General features: G+C 44.8%; 6 protein-coding genes and 1 long non-coding RNA gene across 11 annotated transcripts; 5 read left to right on the forward strand and 2 right to left on the reverse strand.

Annotated features, from left to right (window-relative positions):
* The first annotated feature begins 50 nt into the window (after nt 1–50).
* Nucleotides 51–3873, forward strand: LOC143211576 (acetyl-coenzyme A transporter 1). Of its 2 annotated transcripts, XR_013009482.1 has the most exons (9): nt 51–761; nt 823–1112; nt 1205–1359; nt 1425–1618; nt 1800–1984; nt 2081–2198; nt 2287–2502; nt 2950–3185; nt 3292–3873. XR_013009482.1 is itself a non-coding variant. In XM_076429387.1 (8 exons), the coding sequence occupies exons 1-8, from the start codon at nt 552–554 to the stop codon at nt 3127–3129; spliced, it is 1548 nt and encodes a 515-aa protein (XP_076285502.1). In that variant the 5' UTR covers nt 52–551; the 3' UTR covers nt 3130–3873. The 2 variants fall into 2 exon arrangements, 1 of the variants encoding a protein (XP_076285502.1); XM_076429387.1 differs by having other exon boundaries at nt 52–761; nt 2950–3873.
* Nucleotides 3874–4110: 237 nt separating this feature from the next.
* On the reverse strand, nt 4111–10617 carry LOC143211571 (cationic amino acid transporter 4). 3 transcript variants are annotated; one of them, XM_076429380.1, is made up of 11 exons: nt 10182–10617; nt 9883–10096; nt 8951–9108; nt 8555–8803; nt 8023–8358; nt 7686–7932; nt 7219–7618; nt 6914–7145; nt 6669–6830; nt 4620–6602; nt 4111–4554 (listed from the first exon to the last, which is right to left on the reverse strand). In XM_076429380.1, the coding sequence occupies exons 3-10, from the start codon at nt 9090–9092 to the stop codon at nt 6421–6423; spliced, it is 1950 nt and encodes a 649-aa protein (XP_076285495.1). In that variant the 5' UTR covers nt 9093–9108; nt 9883–10096; nt 10182–10617; the 3' UTR covers nt 4111–4554; nt 4620–6420. The 3 variants fall into 3 exon arrangements, with proteins under 3 accessions (XP_076285495.1, XP_076285496.1, XP_076285493.1); XM_076429381.1 differs by lacking the exons at nt 9883–10096; nt 10182–10617 and adding an exon at nt 9322–9755 and having other exon boundaries at nt 4111–4545; XM_076429378.1 differs by lacking the exons at nt 9883–10096; nt 10182–10617 and adding an exon at nt 9322–9755.
* A 1223-nt stretch (nt 10618–11840) lies between these two features.
* Nucleotides 11841–14518, forward strand: LOC143211573 (uncharacterized). Its single transcript, XM_076429384.1, has 6 exons — nt 11841–12210; nt 12274–12443; nt 12512–12760; nt 12823–12983; nt 13055–13144; nt 13210–14518. Exons 1-6 carry the CDS (start codon nt 12089–12091, stop codon nt 14275–14277), a joined length of 1860 nt encoding a protein of 619 aa, XP_076285499.1. The 5' UTR covers nt 11841–12088; the 3' UTR covers nt 14278–14518.
* Nucleotides 14328–18545, reverse strand: Rabx6 (RAS oncogene family member RabX6). Its single transcript, XM_076429406.1, has 3 exons — nt 18196–18545; nt 17795–18039; nt 14328–17723 (listed from the first exon to the last, which is right to left on the reverse strand). The coding sequence occupies exons 1-3, from the start codon at nt 18373–18375 to the stop codon at nt 17525–17527; spliced, it is 624 nt and encodes a 207-aa protein (XP_076285521.1). The 5' UTR covers nt 18376–18545; the 3' UTR covers nt 14328–17524.
* Nucleotides 14628–17301, forward strand: Nfs1 (Nfs1 cysteine desulfurase). Of its 2 annotated transcripts, XM_076429395.1 has the most exons (11): nt 14628–14855; nt 14927–15036; nt 15117–15196; nt 15271–15387; nt 15462–15599; nt 15674–15879; nt 15951–16072; nt 16145–16302; nt 16372–16643; nt 16770–16859; nt 17066–17301. In XM_076429395.1, exons 2-11 carry the CDS (start codon nt 14934–14936, stop codon nt 17127–17129), a joined length of 1350 nt encoding a protein of 449 aa, XP_076285510.1. In that variant the 5' UTR covers nt 14628–14855; nt 14927–14933; the 3' UTR covers nt 17130–17301. The 2 variants fall into 2 exon arrangements, with proteins under 2 accessions (XP_076285510.1, XP_076285509.1); XM_076429394.1 differs by lacking the exon at nt 14628–14855 and having other exon boundaries at nt 14894–15036.
* LOC143211593 (uncharacterized) lies at nt 18443–19164 on the forward strand. Its single transcript, XR_013009488.1, has 2 exons — nt 18443–18636; nt 19095–19164. It is a non-coding gene; the product is annotated as an uncharacterized LOC143211593 (long non-coding RNA).
* On the forward strand, nt 19140–21463 carry Csn8 (COP9 signalosome subunit 8). Its single transcript, XM_076429407.1, has 4 exons — nt 19140–19335; nt 19458–19528; nt 20397–20575; nt 20751–21463. Exons 1-4 carry the CDS (start codon nt 19279–19281, stop codon nt 21002–21004), a joined length of 561 nt encoding a protein of 186 aa, XP_076285522.1. The 5' UTR covers nt 19140–19278; the 3' UTR covers nt 21005–21463.
* Nucleotides 21464–26219: the final 4756 nt, after the last annotated feature.

Below are 26219 nucleotides of genomic sequence, written 5' to 3' on the forward strand. Positions count from 1 at the left end.
ATTTCCTCTCTATTAACACACAGTAACACACACGCACGTGACTTTTCGAAGGAGTGAGGGCACTGTGGAACTGACGTGTCCTTAATCGAAAACAACGTGGCAACTACGAATCGGTTTAATTTTCTAATTTGGGAATCTCCGGTACGAAAGTAATTGAAGGAATCAGTCGAATAATTGTGACGTGCGACGAAGCTGTGTCAGTTGTTTGTCAACATCGTGCGAGGCATCGTTGTTGCGATACAGATGCAAAGTATTAAGGTTATACATGAGCGAATATCCACGTCAATGTTTATACTTTTCGCCACGCATAAATAATTAATATTGGTATTGTGCAAGCCGTCGTTCGAGGATGACTGTGTGATATTCGATCGATAGACGCATGTCTACAACATTATCGCAACCGAGCAACAGTAACGATCAAACCCATGAAACGCTCGGTACCGTTGGTTAACGTAAGCGTGGTAAAATCGGGAAGTTGACGCGCATGCGAGTGGAACATCTGTTCCTTTTACAAGTTGATTCAGTTGACACGATCATCCTCGATATTCCACATGGGTACTAGAAGAAAAATGTCAAAGGAGGAGAACATGGATGACGGGCTCCTGGAGCCCTACCACGTACAGGAGCCTTCAGATTTACGGGGTGATGAAAAAAATATTGTTATACTGTTATTTTTATACCTGTTACAAGGCATACCTCTAGGTCTATGCGGCTCCATTCCCATGCTACTCCAAAACAGAAAAGTTTCTTATCGCCAACAGGTAATCTATCCGATTGTTTCTATCTATACGATAAGATGTTATCGTATTCGTTTGTCCTTAGGCCGAGTTCAGTTTCGTTCAGTGGCCTTTCTCGTTGAAGCTGTTTTGGGCTCCGATAGTTGATTCGGTGTTCTCTAGAAAATTCGGGAGACGGAAAACATGGCTGATTCCTACTCAGTATTTAATGGGTTTTTTTATGCTGCTAATGTCTAGCCACATAGATCGATGGTTGGGCGATGGGAGCATCAAGCCCAACATTGGGATGTTAACCATGATGTTCTTCACGTCTAACGTCCTTGCTGCGACTCAGGATATCGTGGTAGATGGTTGGGCTCTTACCATGTTGAAAAGGTACACTCAGCAGGTCGGATAATACGTGTACATATTTATATGTGTATATCTATAAGAATGTTCCTACAGCCTGCATTCCTGTTTGTATCAAGGTGTAATGTGGGTTACGCGTCCACTTGTAATAGCGTCGGACAAACTGCTGGTTACTTTATAGGATATGTGCTTTTCATGGCGTTAGAGTCAGCCGAGTTTTGCAATAGCTACCTAAGATCCACTCCTTCTGACGAGGGGATATTGACGCTATCCGGTAAGCAATTGTTATAGGAAGTCAGGACGCGGATAACGGCGGTATCTGATCGTTTTGTTACACAGGTTTCCTTCATTTCTGGGGTTGGGTTTTCATAATTGCAACTACTTTGCTCGCATTGTTTAAACACGAGGGGACTGAGAAAGTGCACAAAAACGAGGAACTAAGCGCAAATATCAAACACGCTTACAAGTCGCTTTGGAACATTGTCAAATTACCATCGATAAAGACCATTATCGTGCTTTTGTTGACTGCCAAGGTCAAGACTTTATACCTATTAATATTGTACGCTGACAGTCCACCTAAATATGTATCTCCTTTATAACAAATGTTTTCGATACCATTTACATTGCATGGAAACGAAAAACAAAGGAGATATTTAGGTGAACCACCCTGTATACAGAATATTAAAAATAACATGATGTTATCGATGATTGTAGATAGGGTTCTCCGCCTGCGACGAGGTAACAGGTTTGAAACTGGTAGAAGCTGGTATTCCTAAAGAAAAGATAGCCCTGATGGCAGTGCCAATGATACCCCTTCAGATACTGTTGCCGTTAGCGATCTCGAAGTACACGGCTGGTCCAAAACCGATGGATGTGTACATAAAGGCAATGCCCTATAGGTATAACAGGAACGATAAAGAAAACAATTCGCGCGTTTCATTGCCGAAAGCGAGAACGAGCGAACCATTAACACGCATTTATCATTAATTGTATAGATTAGCTTTTGGACTGGTAGCAGCATTTTTGGTATGGGTAACACCGTACGTGATAATCGGCGGACATGTTCCAGCCTACTATTTCGTTGCCTTGGTGGCTCTGTACCTCACGCATCAGGTATCGAAAGAATACATTAGCCGATTAGCGTATAGAAACAGATTCGACGAAAATGCGATAACCGAAGATCGGTTTCTCCCCGTCTTAGGTTTTTACCAGTAGCATGTTCGTGGCATCCATGGCGTTCTTCGCGAAGGTTAGCGATCCCGCTGTCGGTGGTACTTACATGACGTTACTGAACACCGTGAGCAATCTGGGGGGCAACTGGCCAGCAACAGCAGCTCTATGGTTTGTCGATCCGTTAACGTGGCGACAGTGTAGCACCAATCCTTCGAACGACTGTAGCACAATTTCGAAGAGAGAGGTTGGTTGGCTTATTCTAGATTCTAGGCTCTAGAGTCTGGAGCCGGGCAACTGGCTCGAGATAGAAGCGAAGAGTGGGAGAATCGGCAAACCCCGGTGGGGGTCGCACAGCGATGGCGTGGAAGAAGTTGCCCGGTCTGCTCTAGACTCTAGAAGTTCGTCCTCGAAAATATTTCAACCCGGAGCCGAATTAAGGTCGATTTATATCCGCACAAATATTTTGGGAACGGAACGGCACCGGTCCGACCGTCCGCCATTCTTGTAAAGGATAGTTTGCCGTGTCTGCATGCAATTAAACGAGAAAACATTTTTACTCTGTTCGCACGTCTTTACGAGTCGTCGTCTTACCTGATCAGTCGGTCCGATCGGATGCGGAGCGGTGCCGATAGCATAAATCGACCTTTACGAGTGCTCTAGCCACGCTCTGTACAATCATTTCCATTTTCAGCTATGCACGAACACGCACAACGGCGTTTGTAATATGCAGCTCGATGGCTACTACATCGAAAGCGTTTTATGCTTGGTCATCGGTCTGGCTTGGCTGAGGTGGGGCCGACGGAGAATCGAAGCCCTACAAGCGAGACCGATGTCCGCTTGGAAAGCTATTCTTTCGAAGCAGAACAGATAACAGTATTGAATCGACGTTGAACATTGTCGCCACGGTACCTGCAATTACATTAGGAGGTTGTATAAGAAATTCATTGGTTTACGAGTGCTCCGGTCGCGAAATCGATCATATCCGCGTTCAGATCGTTTCCCGCACATTTACCAAGTGTTCCAATCTTTTTAGCGCAACATGAAAATTAACCACGGTCTATTTCCGGTGTTCGCGTTTGCTCTTGTTTCTATCAAATTTTTATTCGCGTTCGGGAAGCAACTTCAGGAACGACATCTCAAGATCGAACTGTTCGTACGAACGACTCACGACGAAATATTCCAGGTTCAATTTATACGAAAGATTTTCGCGGTACGCTAATTTACACGTTCGGCACAATCCTCGTAAGTATCAAGCAAGTACTGCGTTCATTCCGGAAAATGATTCTCGGCGCGCGCCAATCCTTCGAGAAAATTCGTTCGTGGCGCGACGTTCGAATCACAGACATTCCATGACTCCACTCCCAGTACTTAGATACTGCATCGTTGCGATATGGTGCATTTACGAAACCGTGTTATCCTTCCATGAAGGTTAATAATCTTATTTATGTTGTAAAATATGTACTATACTGCACTTGTTCAGATTTTGCGGTACTTATTGGTATGGAACGGTTCACAAATCCTATCGTTGCGAGTGTTCGCAGTACTTGTTAGGAATTATGTATATAAATATATAACTACCTACGTGACATTAATAAAAGTTTTCCATACGAAAGAAGCTTCGTTCTTTTTTTACCTCTCACATCGCGTACAGTTTCCGGAGCGTAAATCGCTCGAACGGAGCAGGGGTGCGTACAGTAATCCCGCGATCTGAAGCTGTTCGATTGGTACTATTTTCATTAGAAAAATGCCACGAACATGCTGATCAAAGTCCCATCAAAAGCTAACAAAAAATAAAGAGGTTTTAGAGTCGGCTTAGGTCGCGGGATTGCTGCAGTATTAAAAACTCGTCGAATTATTTTTGCACGACGATCGTTACTTTATTGCGTTCGCTATTCGAAGACAAGAAAAGAAATCGAGGAAAAATATATCTATCGCGTGCACTTAAATACTATCTCTAAGCGCTATTTATAGTTTGCACGAGAACCCATTATCGACGATACTGCATGTAAGTACACGTTCACGAAGCGACGTTCAACCTCGCCGGGTCTTTTTAATACGCGTGTCAGCTGCTCTTCGTTTCTTATCCACAGCAACCTGGCCTCGGATCTACCTTCCGATCTTCCTCGTAATTCGTTGCTCGTTTCTTCGGATGTTTCATACCGGGATGCACGAGTTCGTAAGTCGTGGTCGGCTTGTCCGTTGATTGCGGCGGGGTGTTGGGTTTCACCAGAGCGGGGAGCGCGCGAAGCACCTGCTGATTCTCCTCCTCTGCCTTTGACACGAGTTTCTGTTCGATCTGTTCAGAACGAAGTTTCACTTTCTGGCGCCAAGGAACGAACAAATGCAGAAGAAGATACTTACGGTTTTCGTGGAGCGCGTGTTCATGTCGTTGTCGAGACGAAGCGTATCGAACGGCGACAAAGTTCCGGTCTCGCAGCTGTCTATGCTTTGCACATAGACGGAGCTTACAATCGCCGAGAATAGAACCACCCTTGCGAACATGTTGTAAACCGCGCGAACGTGAACGACTCGTTGAAGGGATCCGGCGATTCTGCAGATTTCGTACGGCGAGTCTACCTTTTTATCCGAGCCGCTTGCCTCGACGTTGTTTGCAAATCTGTCGAATCGCTCGTTATTAATGGCCCCCGTTGATACGTCAAATACGCATTGTTGCGGAGACGTGTTTCCTGATTACGGAAAGATTGGCCGCGCGTTCCTTGCAAATACAAACGGGATTATTGTAGACGAATAAACTTCATTCGATAATGGTAAACATTTTCTATTCGGAGATAATACCAGTGTGGTACGCCGACAATAACTTTCGGTGCCACCGCTACGTCGATTTACGTATATGTGTATGTATAATACATATATGTATATATATACACTCTCGTGAAACACGTGTATCGAATCGCTGCAGCTAATTGCACTTGACACGCGACAACGAATAAATGCTCATATGCTAGCGTACGCGTGGAATTTGTACGATCATCGTCATCTAAACGTACAGCAAGCTTCCAAAAACTATGCGCACGATCTGGAAATTTTTCGGGTACATACATGTATATATAAATTCTCTATGGTTCCTGCACCTGCGATTGTGCGCAACGGATTTTGAACGTTACACGAAGGGCGAATCGCTCCGAACGGACTAACCGAAACGCTACTATACATTCAACCCTCGAGCGATTCGCTCTTTAACAATATTCTTTCGCACGCGTAAACCGCCGCGCGAAACATTTGTACGATGTGGTTACAATTTCACAACAGCTTCCTCCGTCTAAATGTAAGTCTGTAACAATCTCTCAGGTATTCGTATTTGTATACTTTCGCGGCGGAACAACGAAAACGACTGGTAATCGTAAGATGCGACGCTTCGCGAACGACTCGACGGTTTCGGTCGATCCCAGAATCATTTTGTATTGTCAATAGTATCGCGACTGTTGCGTGGGTACAAGGCGATTACGCTGCTCTTTCTTCAGTAGAAACAGGAAAAAATTATTTGTAATAAATTGGCTTGCATTACAGAATAAAGTGAATTTCCATATGATTTTTTCCTCTATCATTTTTGTCTACTTTCGCTTAAAAAAGAGCAGTAACTTGTCCGAGTTCCCGGAATCAGCCTGTGCACCTGTTTCCGCGTGCTCGCGTCTTTGCGATTACTCGACATTTTCGGACCAAGTGGTCGAGGAGGTTCGTCAAGAGTTCGATCGCAACGTAATGCAATTGGAATTGTCTGAACTCTGCTATTGTACTATACATATGTATTGTCTCGTAAACTTTCGCTCTTACTTGTACGTATGAAAATGTGGAACCGAAAGTGCGCGAACAACGCGCGCGCGCGCGCTCTCGTAAAACATACACGGTCGAAAGAAGAATGTAGAAACTTGTGCGTAACGAAATATAAATAACTCTTGGTTTAAATAATTGAAGGAGACACGATCAACGTAGCTAGTTGGATAATATTAAACTGGTTGATCCCTAAGGACAAAGCGAGATAGAGAATATACATCTATCAGGATATATTCGAAGATTTATCGATGTTCGACTCTCTCGGCTCGTCTCTCTCGCTCTCCGCTTCGAACCAACGTGTTTGAAAAACGTATTTTACGCCACCGACAGACGTATCGTTACACGGTTTTGATAAATTGCCTACAGGCTACTAGCGAACCAAATCGTCGTCGTTTAAAATCGGAAGCTTATCGGTTTTCTGATTGACGCGCAATGTCGCGCCCCATCTAGCGCCCCTTCCGGCTTCCGAGGTCGCCATTAGAATCGAATACGAATTCGGGCTGGCTGCCTCTTTGCTGTAGTGAATCCCGTACAGGAAATAGATCAGCATTCCTGTAGAATACAAGTTATCAGCATCTTCCGACCGTTCTATGCTTCGTATTCGATCAAAGGACTCACCGACTATCATCCACACGAGAAACCGTAGCCAAGTTAAGAGAGACAAGTGGAACATCAGTCCCACGTTGAACAAAATACTCAGCGCTGGCACCAGAGGCACCATGGGTACTCGAAATTTGCCGGTGCTGCGGTTCTGTTGATGCGCGCCGATAATCAGCAAGCCTACAACATTGAATTAGATCGTAGAAACTAGTAGTTCGCGAACACATCTCGCATTTAGTCGGCTACAGTAACAGAATACTTGCTTCCGATTAACAGGAGAGCCACATTCGCCACGATGAAGTAGTCTCTGACGCTCCACGACGTGGTGGACGTCTGAGATATCAAGATGATCACCGCGCAAAGAGCGACGCACCCGATCGTGTAGATCATCACGCAAGCATCCACGGCGTTTCCAGGCTTGCAGTTACCCAGAACGTTGATCAGCCAGGCGTACCGCGGCTTCAGTTTGCCGGTACCTTCGCCCGAACAGAGCAGCTGCGAGAAACGGAGAAAATGTCACGGATAAACAACTAGAATCGAGAACAGGCTTGCAAGTCGATCGACTTACTTCGGATTCCGCGGACGTAACGCTGTTGCAATCGCTGTTGGAGTCAGCGCTCTCCGTGGGTGGCGATGCTAAGCTGCTCGGGGTGCCAGCGTTCGAGGGCGGGGGTGTTTTCTTTTCGGGGCGGTACCGCAGTATGATCACGCTGGCTGAAACGATGGTGTACGCCAAGAAGGTGCCGATCGACATGAATTCGACCAGATGCTGGAGATCGAACAGCAAAGCGATCAGGGCGCTGAAGGAACCGCTGATGGCCAGATTGAGGACCGGAACTTGTGTGCGCTCGCTTATGTGCCCGAGGAAGCCGAACAGCAAGCCGTCGTTCGCCATGGCGTACATCGTTCGCGGCAGCGAGAACAGAGACCCGAACAGCGTTGTCGTCATTCCGCACAAAGCTCCGACGCTGAAAGCGCAGAAAATAATGATTCGTCAGTAAATGATGTACTTTCGATATTTAAGGTGTAACCAACCTTATCACGTATTTCGCCCAAGGGATTCCTCTCGACGAGAAAGCTTCGGGAAGGGCCGCGGTTGGATTGATGTTCCAATAGGGCACAACCAGAGTTAGAGCGGCTCCGACCATCACGTAACCGACGGTAACGATGGCCATCGAGATGATCGTTGCTCGCGGTATGCTGTATCCGGGATCGCGTGCCTCCTCGCCGGAAGTCGCGATGGAGTCGAAGCCCACGAACGCGTAGAAACACGTTGCCGCTCCTGATCCACATTAGAATATCGATCATCGTAGAATCACCGTTACGACGATAAAGATAATGGTAAATCGAGAGAGCTGTCGCGATAAACTACCTGCCAGCACGCCGCTGAAACCGTACGGCAGAAATCCTCCGTTCTCGTTGCTCCAGTTCGAGATGTTCGCGTACGAAATGCCCAAACCGATCACCAGTGCCATCACACAGAGGTTCACTATGGTCAGCAGCGAATTGACCGTGGCCGAACATTTCACCCCCAGCGCGAGCAGCATGGCGTAAGCCAGGCACAAACCGCCGGCTAGCAGATCGGGATAATTTCCCAGCGGCTCTCCCATGGTGTAGCCGTGCATCGCGTGACGGGTGTAATTGCTGATCGATCCTCCTGCCAAGGAGTCGACGTATCCGCTCCAAGCTCTAGCCACGGACGCCGCGCCTGTTCGGCAGCATAAAACTCGCGTGAAACGGACAACTTTGGGTTCGCGTAACTCTGACAGAATTAAGTAACGGCAAAATAAGCCCTTTTAGATTATAAATAAAGTAAGTTGAAGGAATCGTTCAAATTCGGATAAACGTTTCTTCTATTTTCGGCCAGGAATTCGGCCGAATTCGCCGGAACCGCTAAATTTTACCGATCATGTGTTCCAGGATGATGTTCCAGCCGATGACGAATGCCCAGAATTCGCCGACTGACACGTAAGTGTAAACGTACGCGCTCCCAGCTTTCGGGACTCGCGCGCCGAACTCGGCGTAGCATAGCGCCGCTAACAAGGACGCCATACCAGCGAATAGAAAACTTAGAATGACTCCTGGACCAGCGGTGTCGTGGGCCACTGCTCCTGTCAGGACATAGATCCCGGCGCCAACCATATGCCCCACACCTGAAACGTTTACCATTACTAATGAATATACAGCGACCTTCGTACGCTTATCGCGAACAGAAAGGATCGCGCGACCAGCAGTCGACTTCTCTTCCGCCTGATAACAGTTATCATAAGGTCGCCGCAAAAATTGTGCGTGCTACTTACCCAGCAACGTAATGTCGAACGTGGAAAGACATCTTTTCATTGGGGTCTCGAGCAAATCGCCTTCGAGCTTTTTCGTCCGATTCATCTTGGTGCACAAGCCGGACATGACGTGTCCGAGGATCATCCGGCGAACCGATGGCATATTGTTGTTGTGTTTTCTACGATTAATTACAGTATCAGCGCTTTGCTCTTGTTACCGACGATAATTCGAAGAATGCGAGAAACGTTCGAGCCGATGTTTCTGCTGTATTTCTGCAGGATGTTCTGCTCGCATCGATAAAGGAAATTCCATAGGAAGTGCGAAGGCAAGCAGACGTACGATTAAGGATTTAAGATCGTGATCTGAATGATTATATGTTTGTGGTACTTACAGAATTTCGTTTGTACGTTTTCGATCGAAAAATATCTGAGAAAGTCGAGAGTCGTTGTAACGAAGCGTAAACTGTGATGAACGAGATCACAGCGGACGCTGAAATCTACGGAGTCGCATGGCGCTTCCGCTAACACGCAAACTCGGATATTCGATCGATTCAGCAGCGATAGAACTATTTATATAACTCGAACAATATGAATGAAAGAGAGTTTGTTAGTTGGAATTGTTCTGCTAGCATCGAATTCGCTCCGATAGAACATAATTTTTTATCCTTTGATTGCTGTATCATTAGCAATAATATAGAAAACGTTTGTTCTCTGTAAATATTTCTTTAACTCGAGAAAATTCAAGTAAAATCGATTAACGGAGATCCAATGTTATTTGAAAACAGGAGAACCTTACGAACAATATAATCGAACGATAACTTTAGAACTTGGAATAGATATTTGTTCCCGAGTTATAGAATTTTTCGATTTATTCGTGTTCTCAGTGCTTGTCGCTAGATGCTTTTGATTTTTTCAGAAACGCTAGTGCTGCACCAAATCGATCGGAAACTAACCTGTTCGTCGTTAGCTTGGACTACAACCCAGTTGTCTCCATTAGCAGAGACTACAACCCATTGGCTTCTATGATGTATGAGATGTTTCTATAATGTAATAAAGAAGCGTGTCTGCGTATATATTTATTGAACCACCAATTTTTCCCGAACGTCCGACTTGTAGTTGAGTTGTACCGCTGAATTTTCATGTCACCTCCTTCGATATCATATTCTCCTAATACAAAATTCAATTTTTGAGGTTTCCGCACATTTTCGGTTGTTTGACTTATCGTTGAGTTGTACTACTGAATTTCGAATACCTCCTTCGTTATCATGTGCTCCTAATACCTCCTCGATTTTCAAAAATTTTCGCCAATTTTCGACTGGGGGACCTCCGCTCGGAGGAATACCAATTTCAGACAAGATATGAAAATGTTTCGATGCGGGACTTCTGAAAGTCCCGATGCAAACAATTGGAAATTCAGAAATACAAATTGTCGAGATCACTGATTGAAACAACGAACTCAAGGCGGGCCAAGGGTAAACGCAGAAAGCATTGATGTACCCTTGGCCGACAGCAAGCGACCTGAAAGTAAATTCCTATACAATTTAATGAAATAAAGTTTTATATCTCGCAAGTTCTACAATACAATCGTATCGAAAATTATAAATGTGCAATGTGCAGCTATTAGTTCGATATTATCCTTTATTCATAAGACACTAAAAGTTCTTACAAATAGAGGTTAATACCGATTGCCCAGGTCTCACCACGAGGAGGTTGCTGCACGAGAGACCCGAAAGGGAGTCAGAACGAATGCAATATTCCTTCTGGCTCCCTTTCTTACAACGGCAGACTTAATACTAAATTACGCAAGTATGTCGAGTAATTATCGCGGGGCAAAAGGTGTGAATCGGAGAAGAAGTCTCCGATCCACGGGGGATTAAAGGAAAATCAGGCAGAAGGCTCTGATACTTTCAAAGTGGAAAACAAGAGCGAACCAGAGCTGAAGACTCTGGTTCGAAGGTGACGCGGCGCGTACAATGCTTGCAGTGCAGCTCCGGTCAGAGCCGATACCTGACGTGTCCTCACCAAGAGGAATGGACAGTGAGAAGTGTTCAAACGTAACACCATCTCTCTGCCAACTACCTGCCACCAGGCAACGCAATGCATTGAGGTAACGTGGGTAGGATGACGAACAGAGAATTTCTCTGCCAACTACCTGCCACCAGGCAACGCAAAGCATTGAGGTAACGTGGGTAGGATTACGAACAGAGAGAATGGCAATACGAGTGAACAGGTCTCAATGAACCACCCCTCTCAATGTATCGACGCCGAATACCGGCTCCAATCGGTCTGGTACATACAAGCAAGGTCCGACACAGCAGAAGGCTGTGGAGAGCCACAGATGTTAACGAGCACTCCCTTGACCACCTTGCCATCTAATTTTTTCGTAAAAATAGACAATAAAACTCGAAATATAGGATAACTTTTAAACCATGAACATTCGCACGCATTAATTTATTCAAAAAAGTAAAGTCTTTTCAAAATATTTCTGTCCAGATCGATTCTTGGAACATTTATGTATTAAAAAGTGAAAGGTAATAATTCTCGTTTATGAAATGTTTTGAAATTACAAACTGAGGTGTCTCGTATACAATTTGAAATAGGAATTGTTGATTTTCCTAAAAAATTATTCTTCAATAATATATTTCTAGGAATTCTTTGTCCTTGAGTTTTGCTTTTAATATTGAAACCAACATCGTCTGAAATATCTGCTCGGTACAGAATGTAACAATTCATGATGATCAATATGGTTCCGTGACGATTTGCCTTCTCACCGACGAGAATCTCCTCAGTAGCTTTCTGCACCGACGAGATCATGTCGATGGCCTTCTGTTTCTCACTCCAGTCAGAATATATCTTAGAGGGCGTAAGAGAACACCGAAATATTCGAGTGACACGAACTCCCATAAGGCTGGCAGTCTATAGTCTATCTCGTCGGTGCCCAATGGCGTCCAACACAGGTTGAGTTAGGTTTTCAACAACAGTACACAGAATCATGACTATTATACAGTATTTACACCCTTTTCCCCCTGCTTAGTTTTATTTTATGTATTATTATTGTGCAATGTAGTGTATTCTTTAGTGAATAATGGTGTGATGTTAATAAGCTCTTTTGTGTCCATTGACTTCTGTACCGTTAAATAAAAAGAAGAAAAGAATAAAATGGAAACAACAACTTCAGAACCAATGGAAAACAGTCCCGAGAAGGTGCAAACCAGCCCCCCGGTGCAGGTAGTAAGAGTACCGGTGAAGCATGCGAATCTTGGAATACGGAGTCACGCCATGTAAGCAAGAAATAACAAGAAAGTAGAAATTTTTAAGCATATTAAGAATAATCTGTGTTTCAGGGATATGAGTACCATGGTGGAGCTCACTTCTTTCAGTACGCTAGGCAAGATACAGCCCTTTTTAGTCACCATAACAACTACCGCAGCTCTGCTAGTAGATTTACATTGCCATTTAACGGACAAAGAGGTCTGTGGCTATCTAGGCGGTCACTGGGACATCAATTCACATAGTAACTATGCCTAAATCATTGAACAAGCAATATCTATGTGTGGTGAGCTAAAAAATGGTCCTTTTCAGATTTGTCTATAACAACTGCATTCCCATGCCGGTACTCTGGCAAAGACAAATCAGCTGCAGCTGCAGTTGAGTCTGAGATTGCGAGAGCCATGGAATGGAAAAGGGTTACTCTGGTTGGATGGTATCATTCTCACCCCAGGTCCCATGCATCCCCCTCGTTAAGAGACGTTGACTCTCAGTTAGACTATCAGATTAAAATGAAGGGACCCAGCGACAACGGATATACTCCATGCGTGGGATTAATATGCTGTAAGTATATAAACGATTTTCAAAAAAGTTGAACAGACTTCAAAATGACGTTTTACTGTTAGCTCCCTATAATACCGATGGTAGTTGCTACGAGTCTAACTTCAATGTATTCTGGTCGCTACCACCCCCTGAAAATCGACCACACGAGTACCCGAGACCAATGCTCTTAAGTTACACCTTGTCTCAAGAACATTTTCTTTCTCAAGATACATTGGAGGAAATTGTAAGCATAATTCTTCCGTAAGGAAATTTTTCTGGAACCTTACCACACTTATTTAGAATTATTCATTGCAGAGGAGGTGTATAGAGTACTATAGAAGCGAAGGGGGTATCGATTTTACTGCCAATTTTAACAACAATACCACTTATCTCGAACGTCTAAGAGTAAGTATACAATAAACAAGCGTACAGAATTTCAAATAGATCTAAACTGTGATTTTTGTCGACAGTGTTCGCTCGCGTCCAAGTTACCCGGACGAAACCGCTCGAATGGTTCCTACTGGGACGTAATTAGAGAAATGATTTGTCCCGGTTCCGAGGACGGAACATCGCCAGAATTTCTTGCCGTGAAATTCCCGTTAGTACCAGTTTCAGAACCGCTAGTTCCTTCAGTTCCGCCGGGGGTTGGGCTAACCCCCAACAACGCAGCTGTCTTCCTTACTCCTGTGAACTTTAAACCCGATAGTGCCATAATCACTCCCACGTCAAAGCCTTTTGTAATGCAGCCATCCAGTTCTAGAGATAGTATTAAAAAAGACAATATTCTAGCTACAGATTCTGCATCGATCACGCAGATAAAGGATGGTAACACGACGGCATCCAAGCAACACATATCGCCCACAGAAGTGATGCCCAGCTTTCAGTCCGGGGAACTAACGGTCTCGGTTAAAAATACGAAATGCGACTACGATTATCCGCCATCCGATTTCTCGAAATTATCGAATCCACTCGGGGCGGATAACGGTGTGAATAAATCACGTTTGTCCGCGACACCGGATTTTCCCCTGGCCGATATAACGCAACAAATCTCCAAGTTCTCGGACTTGTCGAAGTTAGCTAATTTTTCGACTGCGGACCTAGCCAAGCTCTCAGGATTTTCTATCGCGGATTTCACAAGGACATCATCCCCTTCGCCGTCTACATACATGCGAAATATTGCTAATTTATTTGGTCCCCTCGGTAAAATCTCTCCTGCAAGGGACATCGAGGGCAACGACCGCAAACCGAACGATTTTACCATGGTAGACCCCATTCAATCGCCGTTTAAGACTACTTCCGGTTCCTCCGAGTCTTGCAGAAACTTTCCTGAAGACTACTCGACCGACCGAAAGAAAATGGACTTGCAGAATGATAATTCTAAGCTAAACAGATCCAACGAGTATCAAGGAACCGAGGATCTGTCGATTTCAAGCGTCAAGTCTGATTTCGGAGGGATGTTGGACATGACGACGTTGCACAAGAAGCAACAGTCCAGCGACATAGGCGACTCGCTCAATCTCTGCAAGGATCGCCAATAAATTTGTCGCTCTAATCAGTATTTTGCAATTGTGATTATTTCTGTAGTATGTTTACATGTTATATTGTACGTCTGAAATTAACCGACTGTACCTATAAACGTAATCGACTCGCGCACTTACGTTTACAACTCGTGCAACGTTTCTACTTGGATTAAGTTATTGTTTGTAACTTCGAACGAATTCAAAACCGATCATTTTGACGCATATACCGTACTTAATAAATAAACATTTTTTAAATTAATCCCACTCGTCTTCGATTGTTTGCCAAAACACAGATTTACAGATAGCACAATCTCCTAAACAAAGGACTTGTAATATCTCTACTGTAAGTACAACTATAGCTATCGAAATAATTCCGTGTTATGACAGAGACACAGAGTTGCATCAGTTTCTTTCATATTTAGTTGCAAAGTATAAGTTCCGCGTCTTATAGTATCTGAATCCGTAGTAATAGGCTAAATAGTTGCCGTTTCCTCGTGATTTTACATAAATTTTATTCTTCTTTGGCGCAGAAGAGAAACGAATTTTTTTCCATAGTTTGTTTCGTTAAAAACGAAATCGGCCATTCTAATTGTTAGGTTAGCTGAGCTCAGAACATGCCGACATCCGAATTTTATGAATGATTTGAATGTGTCTGTATTTTCCCAAGAATTAACATGTTCCGGCCGGCGAGAAGCCTCTTAGCGACATTGAATCGCGTAAAAGAATGTCGCACATTGCATACTAGTCTATCAAATTTAGCGGAAGTAGAATATGAATGTAAGTATTGCACATAGTGGTGTAATGTGTTGCAGTTGATATTCCGTTGATTCTTACACATGAATTGTATCGAATTGCAGCTGTTATCACTGATGAATATAAAAGAGGACCCGCTGATGGCAGATCCCTATATTTGGATGCTCAAGCAACCACTCCGTTGGTACGTACACCGTAACAAACTATCTAATTGGGTTTCTCGATTAAAATTTAACTCTCTTTATAATTTCTTCGTAGGATCCACGTGTATTGGATAAAATGATGCCTTACATGACAATTTATTATGGAAATCCCCATTCCCGGACACATATGTATGGCTGGGAAACAGAAGCAGCAGTGGAGCTTGCACGCAGTGTTAGTCTCACGACTTTGTTCCACAAGTGTCGCATATCGTAAAACATACTAATTTTCTGTTATGTTTCTAACAGCAAATAGCAGATCTAATAGGTGCAGATAAAAAGGAAATAATATTCACATCGGGAGCAACGGAATGTAACAATATAGCTGTAAAGGGGGTAGCAAAGTTCTATAAAACGAAAAAGAATCATATTGTGACGACACAGACGGTATATTGCTTAAATTTAAATAACAGTTCAAATTTGTGTTTCCGTATAATCAGAAAATCATTTTATTCGTACAGGAACACAAATGCGTACTAGATTCTTGTAGAGCTTTGCAAGCGGAGGGGTTCAAAGTGACTTATCTACCAGTGAACGCTAATGGTCTTATCGATCTTAATGAATTAGAAGCGGCGATCACGCCTGCAACATCCCTGGTTTCTATAATGATGGTAAATAATGAAATAGGTGTGAAGCAACCTGTTGCGGAGATTGGTGCTATTTGTAGGTAAGGATGAAACACGATCAACCCTCAAATCACTGTATCTAACTTTTCTATACAGCAATTCAATTTTACAGGAAGAAAAAAGTATTTTTTCATACGGATGCGGCTCAAGCAATTGGAAAAGTTCCGATCGATGTTAATGCTATGAGTATTGATCTAATGTCGATCAGCGGACACAAGATATACGGCCCTAAAGGTAACATTACCTCCAATCAATTCAATTCTACTTTGTTGCTCTCTTCACGATTGTAATATTTGGAATACAAAGGAATTGGAGCCCTATACGTGAGAAGAAGGCCAAGGGTTCGCGTGGAGGCTCTTCAAAGCGGAGGTGGTCAAGAAAGGGGTATGAGGAGCGGTACTGTTCCTGCACCCTTAGCAGTAGGTCTAGGTGCAGCTTGCGAGTTAGCGAAGTCGGAGATGGAGGTAAATTGAATCAAGACGCATGAGACATTGGCATTGTATGCTGGATTCGACATTTTCTATATTTTCCAGTACGATCACAAATATATCACAATGCTCTCCGACCGCTTGATTAAAAAAATAATGACAAATTTGCCACACGTTATACGTAACGGGGACGAAGTCGCTTGGTATCCTGGCTGCGTTAATTTATCATTTGCCTGCGTGGAGGGCGAATCCTTGCTAATGGCTCTAAAAGATGTGGCCTTGAGCAGTGGTTCTGCTTGCACCAGCGCTAGTTTGGAGCCCAGTTACGTACTTAGGGCAATCGGAGCATCGGAAGATCTGGCACATTCCAGTATTCGGCAAGTTACATCTGCTGTGCTGTATTAATTAATACTTGCAGCTTTTCCTCCGTAACATCACGCTTCTGCGTGGGTTAGGGAGGAAACACTGTAGTTTCCTATAGCTAATTTTTTTCGTTGATATAGATTTGGTATTGGTCGTTTCACAACGATAGAGGAGATCGACTTCACCGCAAAGAATACGATCCAGCATGTTAAAAGACTTCGGGAAATGAGGTATGGCTGGCTAAGTTGCAATATAAATATTTATTCAAAGCAGGATTATCGTAGTTGATTTATGTATATTTGGCCGTCAGTGGTAAATGCAAGATTATAGTAAACGGAGGGAACAAATTTAATGTCGGACGTTTCTGTTGATTCGTTATCGAGTATTAAAGATAAATATCATACGCTGTACTTAAACGATAATGCTTTCCTTGCAGTCCATTGTGGGAAATGGTTGAGGATGGAATCGATCTGAAAACTATCCAGTGGTCTCAGCACTAGCGACAATTTTCGTTCCTGGACTATCTGATTCTGTATTTAGATAGCGTGGATATTAAGTGTACAATGATACCGACCCGTAAGTCGCAAGAAATAGATCGCGCCTAGTTAAGTAAAATACTTCTCGATGTGTAATAAATTTTTATTTAAAATCCGTTTCCTCTGTAAAGCCTAAGAGTTTCTTTTAATTGTATATAAATTTGTGTATTGATATTCCCTCGCTTTCCTCACCGCTATGATACTTTCCCTCATAGAAAAGTCGTTCTTAAAAATTATTCCATACAAAAAAGATACCCTTACTCCACCACACTTTATTACCGTGTGTGTGTGTGTGTATGTATGTTGAGTTTGTCATGTTATAAAAACCTCGTTGTCAGACCTCTTTCGATGCTAGTTTCTTAACATAAGCAAGATGGGTCAGCAGCTTCATCCATGTAGGAGATCTTAAATCTGTCTTTATCCATTTCGTGCAATTCCATGCGCGATCTATTAGCCTCAACCAAGTGTTGAGCTATATCGTCGAACATTTCGTGTATCCCTTCCCCAGTTTTACACGATGTCTTATATATACCTGATATCAAGTTGTGACATTGCTCGCTATAACAAACAGAGTGTTACCGGTTGCTGTGTAACTAGTACGGTACGTTACCAATATCCGTTAGACTTACCAGAATTGCTCCATCTCTGCGTCTGTAACTTGGGGCGCCACACTTTCCAGATCGCTTTTATTCCCGCAAAGAAATATCTTTGCATTCTCGGCGTACGTTACGATGTCCAACAGATGCTGAGATAAAAGGTGAAACGATGTGGAGTTGTCTAACGCGAACACTAAGATAGCAGCCTCTGCGAATTTGTAGTAGCTAGACGTTACGGATGCGACCCGTTCCATACCACCTGTGTCCCATAATTGCAACTGAAACATTAAACAAAATTAATATTAAGAAAACGCACAACGTTCTCATTGTACGTCTCTCCCACGCTCGATTTATATACGTATAGAAAATTGCAGCCATAAATGCAACTTCAAGGACTGCAAACATATATTTATATGTATGCATCGATACGTTACCCGTATTCGTCTGTCTTCGACGACGTACTCTTTGTCAATATTGTCGAGACCAAGGGTGGATTTTCGATCGCTGCTCGCCACGAAAGTATTGTTCGCGAAACGCCTAAATATAGAAGTCTTCCCGACCCCGTATTCCCCACACAGAATCACTTTCTGCTCGGTTACTTTAACAGTAGCCATGATTGGCTTATATCACTTCGCCGGTTCTATAGAAATACGGAAGCAACATTAGTAACAACAATTTATCATGCCTGTAGGCATTTTCTACGACGACGCAACCATCCTGTTCAAGCAGCCGTTTGATTTTACACAATTTTACATGGTCACTGATACGGGCTCTGGGCACGATGACAGTCGTGAAAATAGAAATATTACACCAGTAACGGCTCATAAAGCGCTATTACCTGCTATTACCATAGAATACCATTTCACATCGTTAAGGTAAAAACAGGCAAAAAACACCCCTTTACTCTCAAATAAGCGCAACATATCTCCGTGAAGAGCTATTTTTTAAACCTACCGACCGTCAAAAGTGACTGATATGTGTATGTATATAGTATTATAAAAATAACAAGATTAAATTTATTTATATTTTGTGCGGTTTTTACTATAATATATACTGGAGTCAAAAATTATATTCAATAAATTCCCATGAGAACACCTTTACAATTTCAATAATTGATAAAAAATCTAAAATGGGTCATTTGACCTCTCGTGGTAGGTTTAGTGTTAATCCCTTATGGGAGTTTCTTTTATTTTTTCGAGATCAATTCGGATTCTTCGAGTCTCTTGCGAACGTAATGGACTTTTGAATACTTAAGAGATTTGCAGAGAAATGAATTAAAAATATAATGAATATCGAGATGTTCGTGCAACACGAATTTGAAATGGCCCATTAGGTGGCGCCATCTACGAGGTCCACACTCCGAGGAGACCCCGTGCCCCGTGCGATGTTTGTGCTGTGCTTAGTCTTCAGCTGTTTAGATTTCTCGTTTGACGTTCGTTATTTCAATGTTGGTGCGTATTGTTAACAGAGCCATTTCCGAGTCGTTTTTTTCGCCGAAGAAATAACGAAATCCCGTCATGGTATTGAACGACGTGGATACATTCTGTCGCGAGCTAGAGAAAGCTGAATTGGAGGTATGCCGTTCGTGCAGTCGCCTGGTATAGGTTATGCCGACTTCTGCAATTACTTTTTTCGTTTTTCTAAACATAATCAGCAGATAACTAGAAACACGATCTCTAATGTATTTCCTCTACAGGCTCCCAGCGGAGTTACCACCGCGAGGACTTACGCTCAATTGTTAGCTGTATATCTTTACCAGAACGATTTGTAAGTCCCGCACGTTTAACTCGCAATACTTTTTCCTAATCATATAGATCGCATAGAAAATAAATAAAAAAAAAATAAAAGACTAATTACAAACACTTATCGCGCGACGGACAACAACATTTCCTTATGCTATTTTCGTAAGGACATAACCATTTGTGTATACCTTGCCGGCGCCATCTGTAACTCCGAACCGATGTTCCAGAAATTTATTAATATTATTCGTTAGCGATAGATAGTTGGGCATTAATCGTTCTTATTAGCCGTTACGTAATCCCAATATACATTGCTTTCCTTAATTAAACTTAAAACGGGTTCGGTACACCGTTTTTCGAGTGCCGAACAAATGGCGGGAAATTTGAATTGTCTCTGCTGCAGTGTGCATTCTATCGTACACCTTTAATTATCGATTTAATGGATTAGATCGTGCGTTTAACACGTTTCTGGCGGTCGATGTGATTTTCTCTTTTAGATCGTCTATCTGTTACGTCAGCCCGATGATTTACAGTTTAGTTGCATGCCGCTTTTTATCACGTTTACGTATAACGTGTACACCACGTGATTTATTGCAAGCTGCGCCGGTCACGCCATTATATTTATTGCGCGGCGCACGTTTTCGCTGTAACTCCATTTATTGTTAATTAACGGCGTCGCTATGCATCCAGCTTTATGGGTTGACGAAACGAAAACGTTCCTAACACGCCTCGCTGTTTCTTTTCGTTTTATGGGTCCGTCTCGGGGTGATTTACGCCCTCGGATCGATCGATCTCGTCATTTCCCATGGATCCTTCGTTCCTTCGAATCCTTTTTTACGAGATTCTTAGGATAGAGAACAGTTTGTCTGATCGAAAAATGCATCGCTAATCGGCAGATGCAACGCTAAGTACCTATGGAAGCGGATACCAGCGGACGTGAAGACCGAAAACACGGAACTGAAGCAGATCTGGCTTGTGGGACAATGCATGTGGCAACGGGATTGGGCCGCTGTTCACGCTGCCCTAAACGCCGAATGGAGCACGGACGTTTCGAACATTATGAATGCTTTGAGAGGTATACAAAAAATGGACGATCAAATTATCGAATATATTCCTTATATTTTGAATAGAGCCAAAGAAGATTTGGACTTTGTACGCAAGCGAATGAATTAAAATAAAGATAAAGAAGAGTCGACTGTTCAATCGCGTCTTTTCGCGTTTCTGATTAATGTGCATGGTTTTTTCTTCAGATAACGTTCGAGAGAGGGCGATCAATTTAGTGTCGAAGGCATACTCGTCGCTGGGTTTGAACGTGTTCGCGATAATGACTGGACTGCCAGAAGAGGAAGCGCGCCAGGCCGCCGTCGAGAAAGGTTGGACCATTGACGGGTCGATGGTGCAGCCGCGTAAGATTGAGACTGAAGAGTGCATCCTCGACAACGAGGACCTTACCGAAGACCAACTGCGCAAGCTCACGCAATTCGTATCCTTCTTGGAGAACTGAACGAGCACCCGGAGGAGCCCCGCGGGGACCGCCACTGACGAAGCACCCATCACGAAGACTCGATCAACAGTACTTTAAACTTAGTTTTACCTCGTAATCGTATTATATAAAGGAGGAAGTGTGCCTCAAAGGAAGCACCTGTGTCCCTACCCTAAGTATACCTCGGTCTACCTACGCGTTCTGCCCGTTCGATCGGAAGAATCATTCGATGAAGCAAGCGCGGAGTCAACAACTCGATTAATCAATAATCGACCGCCGCGTGCGAGAGAAGGCGGACTGGCATTTTTTAGAAGGGACACCTTCCACGAGAGGAAAATCCATCATCGAGAGAGTTACGAGATTCTAACGACGTGTATTTGATTCATCGGTGTTCATCTCACACAGCATTCACCCGCTGGAACGAATTCTATTGTACAAAAATAATAATTATGGACGCGATGGCTACCGTCCTAACACAAACGACAGGAATCTTTCTTTGCCTTTGCCGTCGAACGATTTCCACCGACACCATTCACCCGTACCTCATCCGAAGCCTTACGGAATTGAAACGAACGATTCTATTGCGGAATTGTCGATTCCGGTATTTCCTGAGAACGGTGCCATTCACCCTCCACTTTGATCAACAAACAGATCCCCATTCTCCTATTATCACTCACACATCGGTTTCCAACGATCACCTTCCAGGAGCAACGATTCATACCGAGTTCGAAGGCACATAATCTCCGAAATTAGCGATCCGATTGCGCAATGGTCGGCTCCAGAGGACCGACAAAGTAGCAAAGGGGAACGGGTGATCTCGAAACGAGCGGCTTCGATCACGCGTGAAAGCAACCGGGTGTCGGTATCGCACCGGTCGCCGCGGATGGCAGGTCTGAAAAATCCGCGCGAGGAGATTCTGCCTTGAAGCATTGCGTCACGCAAATCGAATCCTCGCGGGTCAGAAAAATCCCGGACAGCCAGGTATGCCCGGTGTGTTTCACCCGGCGAGGCGGCTGGTGTTGGCCCCCGACATGCCTGCCGAGTAATTCTCTATGAAATCGATTCTGACCGTCCCGCATTGTAAACGCTGAATATGCACAATCGCGGCCCCGATTGTGTAACGCCTAGATATTCTCAAAGAAATCGTTTCCACCGGTCGAGAAGGCAGGTAGCCGGTGTGCACCCACCGTCATTGGTGTGTCGGTTGCTCTTTTTTGGCTCCACTACACTCTAGAAAGTTGTTGCACCGGTACCACCAATCGTACACGCTACCCGCGTTTCATATTTTACGTGTATAATGCCGCGATCGGGATTTCCGTGTAAATCCCCAGCACCGTGCCCGTCGATCTTCGCCATTTTTCATTTTGCCCATCTTTTTTTTGTGGAGAGGACGATGGGGTCTCGCTCTCGCGAAGAAACGTCACAAGTCACTTGCCAGTCTATTCGCACCTTTAGATGGAAATGGCGTGTGTGAACTCGTCGAAAATAAACGCCGCGGAGTATGCGTTTGCTTCCGTGGAGCGGCTCGTGGCCGATCGGCGATTATCGGATACCGGAACATTCGTCAATGCACCGTCGCGGAAACGTGGGAATGAATGAAAAGAAAAGCCTCGGACGTAACTGGAAGGCGTTCCCACGCGTTCGTGCCACATCAGAGAGTGCCTATCCTGGCTGCCTTATATCAGGAACGTGCGATCGGCGCAATAATCGGTATCGAAAAAGGCGTTCGATCAGCGGGGGGTTGCAAAGTGGGTAGAATGTAGCCTAGGATCTAAGGATGACGGTGCCGGGCTTCTCCGCGGGTACGTGCTAGAGGCTCGTTGTACTCTCTGTTCACCGTGCCTTTGAATAATGCAGATTCATCGTCGTTCCAACGAGCGATGATTGCATCGCGATATCACGCCGTTTCTTCTTCTCGAGCCTCTTTTTTCGCGTCTCCTTCGCTCCTTCCTCGACTCGTCGTTGCCCCAACAGGCGGAAAGCACGATCGTCTAGGAAGGGTGAAGCGCAGCCTGAAGAGTATCATCACGAATCGTTCAGGACCTTCGGCATTCCCTGTTGAATACTTCAACAGGGGTACCTCGTTAGCAGGTGCCATCCAGGTTCACCTCTGCGGAATTGACTTGCAACTAGTATCTAGTATCTGCCTGATCCTTCTACTTCTTACGATTATTTGGAATCACGGTGTTTCAGGATTACGAGGACACTCGAAAGCTTTATCGAACCACTGAACGAGGCTAGTTAATTCCGAGTGGGAAATATTAACCCCTATTCATTTACATATATGTATGTATCATATCTTTCTAACCGTTTTTCTTCGATCCCAGAGTTCGGCTAACCAATCGTAGACCGGGAACGCTAACCAAATAACTTAAAAATGAGCATGGATGGAATCTTCTGGTTCGTTGATCGATTCTAAACACTGCTGGGCATCGTTCAATCACTGACACCTAGCTATAATTCCGTGTCGAAATTCGGCAGGTTGGCAGCCGCATTCCTGCGAAGATTAATCCAGCCGGCTTTCATCGAGATGGGAATCGAGGCTGTAAACGCGTTTTCAGTAGGATCTAGAATCTAGAGAGGCATAGGGTACCACCACATCGGGTATTACTAAAGACGAGTACTAGTTTACAACATAAAACGCGAAGGTGAGAGGCAAGAGGAAAGAGAGCCGGGTTACCAGTTACCTTAGCGCTGACCTCCCCTCGTAAGAGTACGCGCCGGTGACTCGCGTCTTCTTTCCCGAGAGCGTTAGCTCTCTGTTGCGGTGACCTTTGCACGTCGCGGAAAACGCCGATGCTCCGTGAGGAGCGAGCGAGTGGCACGAATCGAACGCGGCTGGTCGATTTCGAAAGTCTCTCCTCTCCGCGGCGGAAGACGCGTCGGGACGAGACGCTGGGGACGAGGAGGATGATGATAATGATGAAGAACAACTGGAAGGCCGAGAGGAACACGTTCCCCTTCGTTCGACCGTGTAAGACCGAGGCGTCGTCGCTTGTACGAAGCCCTCGGACGGACAGAAGGGATGCAAAGTCATTAGAATCATTCCTCGATCCATTCCTCTCTTCCTCATCAAGTTAGAAAACGAGAGGATGATACGACAGAGGGTAGTCACGCGTCATTGATACTAGCAAATATTTAACATGTTTTTCACCCAAAGCGTAATTGTAAAAGGAACAGGTGACAGACAGATGTCTTGTTACCATTTTAGCACCGACGAATAGTCGAGAAACGGGCGTTTTAGATTGTCATTAGCGAGGACCGAATGCGGCCGTAACGGTAGTAATTGGTACTTGTGAATTAGTCAGTAGATACTGCCAGGTGGAATCGAAGGGACACGGTTTTAGCGACGAATCAACCATTCCACGCTTGTCCTATTTTGTGATGCTATCTAATAGATTACGTTAGAACAAGCCGCATGTCGAGGTGATAGCGTTTCGTCGTGCTGTGTCATCTGGGGTTGTGCAACACGGTGATCCACCCAGTTAGAGGTCGTAATCTTATATGCTTGGGCATTCCGTTAATTTTGGCAAAGAATTTTTGCGCGTCCGTTCTTTCTCGACTAGGTCGTTCCCGCAGCCGGCAGTGGTACGGTTAAAAAGCAGCATTAGCTGTTATCGAATTAAAAATCGTTCGAACAGACTGGAACAATGAGAGCTCGCCGGTCCAGTCTCTGCGGGGGTTGTACCGTTAAGAGAATCACGACGTGTCCGTGCGGGTCCGAGGCGATGGAGAGAACCACGGCTAGGAAAAGAGAGGGAAAAGGCACAATTGAATGTTGGCGGACCCGTGGGCGGGACGCGGTTCGATTGTTTCTTTATCGCGATCATCCTCGCTCCTTCTTCTTGTGACGGCAAACGGCCCGATCTCACCACCGAACCGCACAATCATTCGTCTACTCGCGCCGCGATTTCTATATCGTTGTCCTGTATCATTGTCCTTGTTGAGTCGCGCGACGCGTCCCGTCCCGTAAACGTCGTGTCGTGTCTCTCGTGTCTGTGTTCTGTAGCGCGCGCTCTGCGCTTAGGTGGGTGCGCTCAGAATGCACCTTCTCCGCGGCATTCCACGCGGAAAGAAAACCGATCGTTACCTTTGCACAATTGCATCTTGCGGAACGTAACGGCGATCGGCCAAGGGGGATCATCGATTCGTCTCGATCCAGACACCCCCGCGAATCGTTCGGTAGTGGCATTTGATCGAGTCTCGTGAGAACCGAAATTTTGGTCAATTCGCTCAATTACTATAAAATGACCCGTGAAATAGTCCTTTCGTGTGGGGGAAAGATTGTAGGAATTGCTAAGAATTTCACTTGCTACGGCACAGGGGCAATGGGGACTCCCGTTCGGCACACTTGTCCCCACCATTGATGCTCCCGTGGTCCTAATGTTTAGGCTTTGATGGCACATGCTACATAGTATGTGCGACCGCTTTAGCCAATGTTTCGCTAGAGCCGAAAATACATGTGAGACTCGGGACGTGCTCCTTCCTGTCCAACCACTTACACACGCATTCCTTCCAAGTGAAATCTTCTCAGGTCGCGATAATAGCGATCTATAAAGAGTTCTTAGCTAATTCCAGCTACGAGGAAAGCTACACCCTCGGATGTCGAGGTGCACACCAACTCACAGTCAGACACATGGTGATACGGTTTCGGAGTGTACGCGGGGGTTTATAACTTTCGCAGTCGGTCCCGGTTCCTTTGTCTGAGAATGTCCGATCGAAGTATTCCCAACGCTGAAATCTAATACGCAACAATGCTTTCCCGTGGCCCGCATTCGTAGCTCCGTCTACCCTTCATTGTAACGGCGCGGCGGCCGCGACCGGCGCGATTACGGTCGATCAACGATAATCGAATTACCGTGGCTGCGAAATATTCTGAATAAGGCACTTGTTTTCGAGCCGCGGTTAGGTATACGTAGACCGCGTGTCTCCGGTTGCATAATAAGGCCGAAGGGGAAAACTGAGTATCAGCCCGAACTCGCAACACACCGGAGCGAATTTAGATCCCGCGTTTAACAATTGATGATCGTCGTGGAGGGATTGGCCGTGACGGGAGTTCCGTGACAAATACGAGGGGATATAAGGTTCCACGCGGCATCCCGATTGACACGATAACCCCCGGTCGCGTTTGCAACAATGTCGGGTCGTGACTCACTCGAGGAAAGTGGAATCCTCGGTACCTGGCGAACTGCACATCCCCCGGCCCCCAGAAACTATGCGCGCTTTCCAAAGACGA

Source organism: Lasioglossum baleicum, chromosome 8 (assembly GCF_051020765.1).
Source record: "Lasioglossum baleicum chromosome 8, iyLasBale1, whole genome shotgun sequence".
Taxonomy (NCBI): Eukaryota; Metazoa; Arthropoda; class Insecta; order Hymenoptera; family Halictidae; genus Lasioglossum; species Lasioglossum baleicum.

Excerpts from the sequence above, each read along its gene's own strand:
- LOC143211576 (XM_076429387.1), top strand. The coding sequence starts at position 552 with ATGGGTACTAGAAGAAAAATGTCAAAGGAGGAGAACATGGATGACGGG. Across the intron at positions 762-822 it reads AAGTTTCTTATCGCCAACAG|GCCGAGTTCAGTTTCGTTCA; the intron begins GTAATCTATCCG and ends GTTTGTCCTTAG. Across the intron at positions 1,985-2,080 it reads ATAAAGGCAATGCCCTATAG|ATTAGCTTTTGGACTGGTAG; the intron begins GTATAACAGGAA and ends TTAATTGTATAG.
- LOC143211571 (XM_076429380.1), bottom strand. The coding sequence starts at position 9,092 with ATGCCATCGGTTCGCCGGATGATCCTCGGACACGTCATGTCCGGCTTG. Across the intron at positions 8,804-8,950 it reads GTTCGACATTACGTTGCTGG|GTGTGGGGCATATGGTTGGC; the intron begins GTAAGTAGCACG and ends TAAACGTTTCAG. Across the intron at positions 6,603-6,668 it reads TCTCGTGTGGATGATAGTCG|GAATGCTGATCTATTTCCTG; the intron begins GTGAGTCCTTTG and ends TGTATTCTACAG.
- LOC143211573 (XM_076429384.1), top strand. The coding sequence starts at position 12,089 with ATGGAAACAACAACTTCAGAACCAATGGAAAACAGTCCCGAGAAGGTG. Across the intron at positions 12,984-13,054 it reads AAGATACATTGGAGGAAATT|AGGAGGTGTATAGAGTACTA; the intron begins GTAAGCATAATT and ends TATTCATTGCAG. Across the intron at positions 13,145-13,209 it reads CTTATCTCGAACGTCTAAGA|TGTTCGCTCGCGTCCAAGTT; the intron begins GTAAGTATACAA and ends TTTTGTCGACAG.
- Nfs1 (XM_076429395.1), top strand. The coding sequence starts at position 14,934 with ATGTTCCGGCCGGCGAGAAGCCTCTTAGCGACATTGAATCGCGTAAAA. Across the intron at positions 15,197-15,270 it reads CTCAAGCAACCACTCCGTTG|GATCCACGTGTATTGGATAA; the intron begins GTACGTACACCG and ends ATTTCTTCGTAG. Across the intron at positions 15,600-15,673 it reads ATATTGTGACGACACAGACG|GAACACAAATGCGTACTAGA; the intron begins GTATATTGCTTA and ends TTATTCGTACAG.
- Rabx6 (XM_076429406.1), bottom strand. The coding sequence starts at position 18,375 with ATGGCTACTGTTAAAGTAACCGAGCAGAAAGTGATTCTGTGTGGGGAA. Across the intron at positions 18,040-18,195 it reads TCGAAGACAGACGAATACGG|TTGCAATTATGGGACACAGG; the intron begins GTAACGTATCGA and ends TTAATGTTTCAG. Across the intron at positions 17,724-17,794 it reads GCAGAGATGGAGCAATTCTG|CGAGCAATGTCACAACTTGA; the intron begins GTAAGTCTAACG and ends TGTTTGTTATAG.
- Csn8 (XM_076429407.1), top strand. The coding sequence starts at position 19,279 with ATGGTATTGAACGACGTGGATACATTCTGTCGCGAGCTAGAGAAAGCT. Across the intron at positions 19,336-19,457 it reads TAGAGAAAGCTGAATTGGAG|GCTCCCAGCGGAGTTACCAC; the intron begins GTATGCCGTTCG and ends TTTCCTCTACAG. Across the intron at positions 20,576-20,750 it reads CATTATGAATGCTTTGAGAG|ATAACGTTCGAGAGAGGGCG; the intron begins GTATACAAAAAA and ends TTTTTTCTTCAG.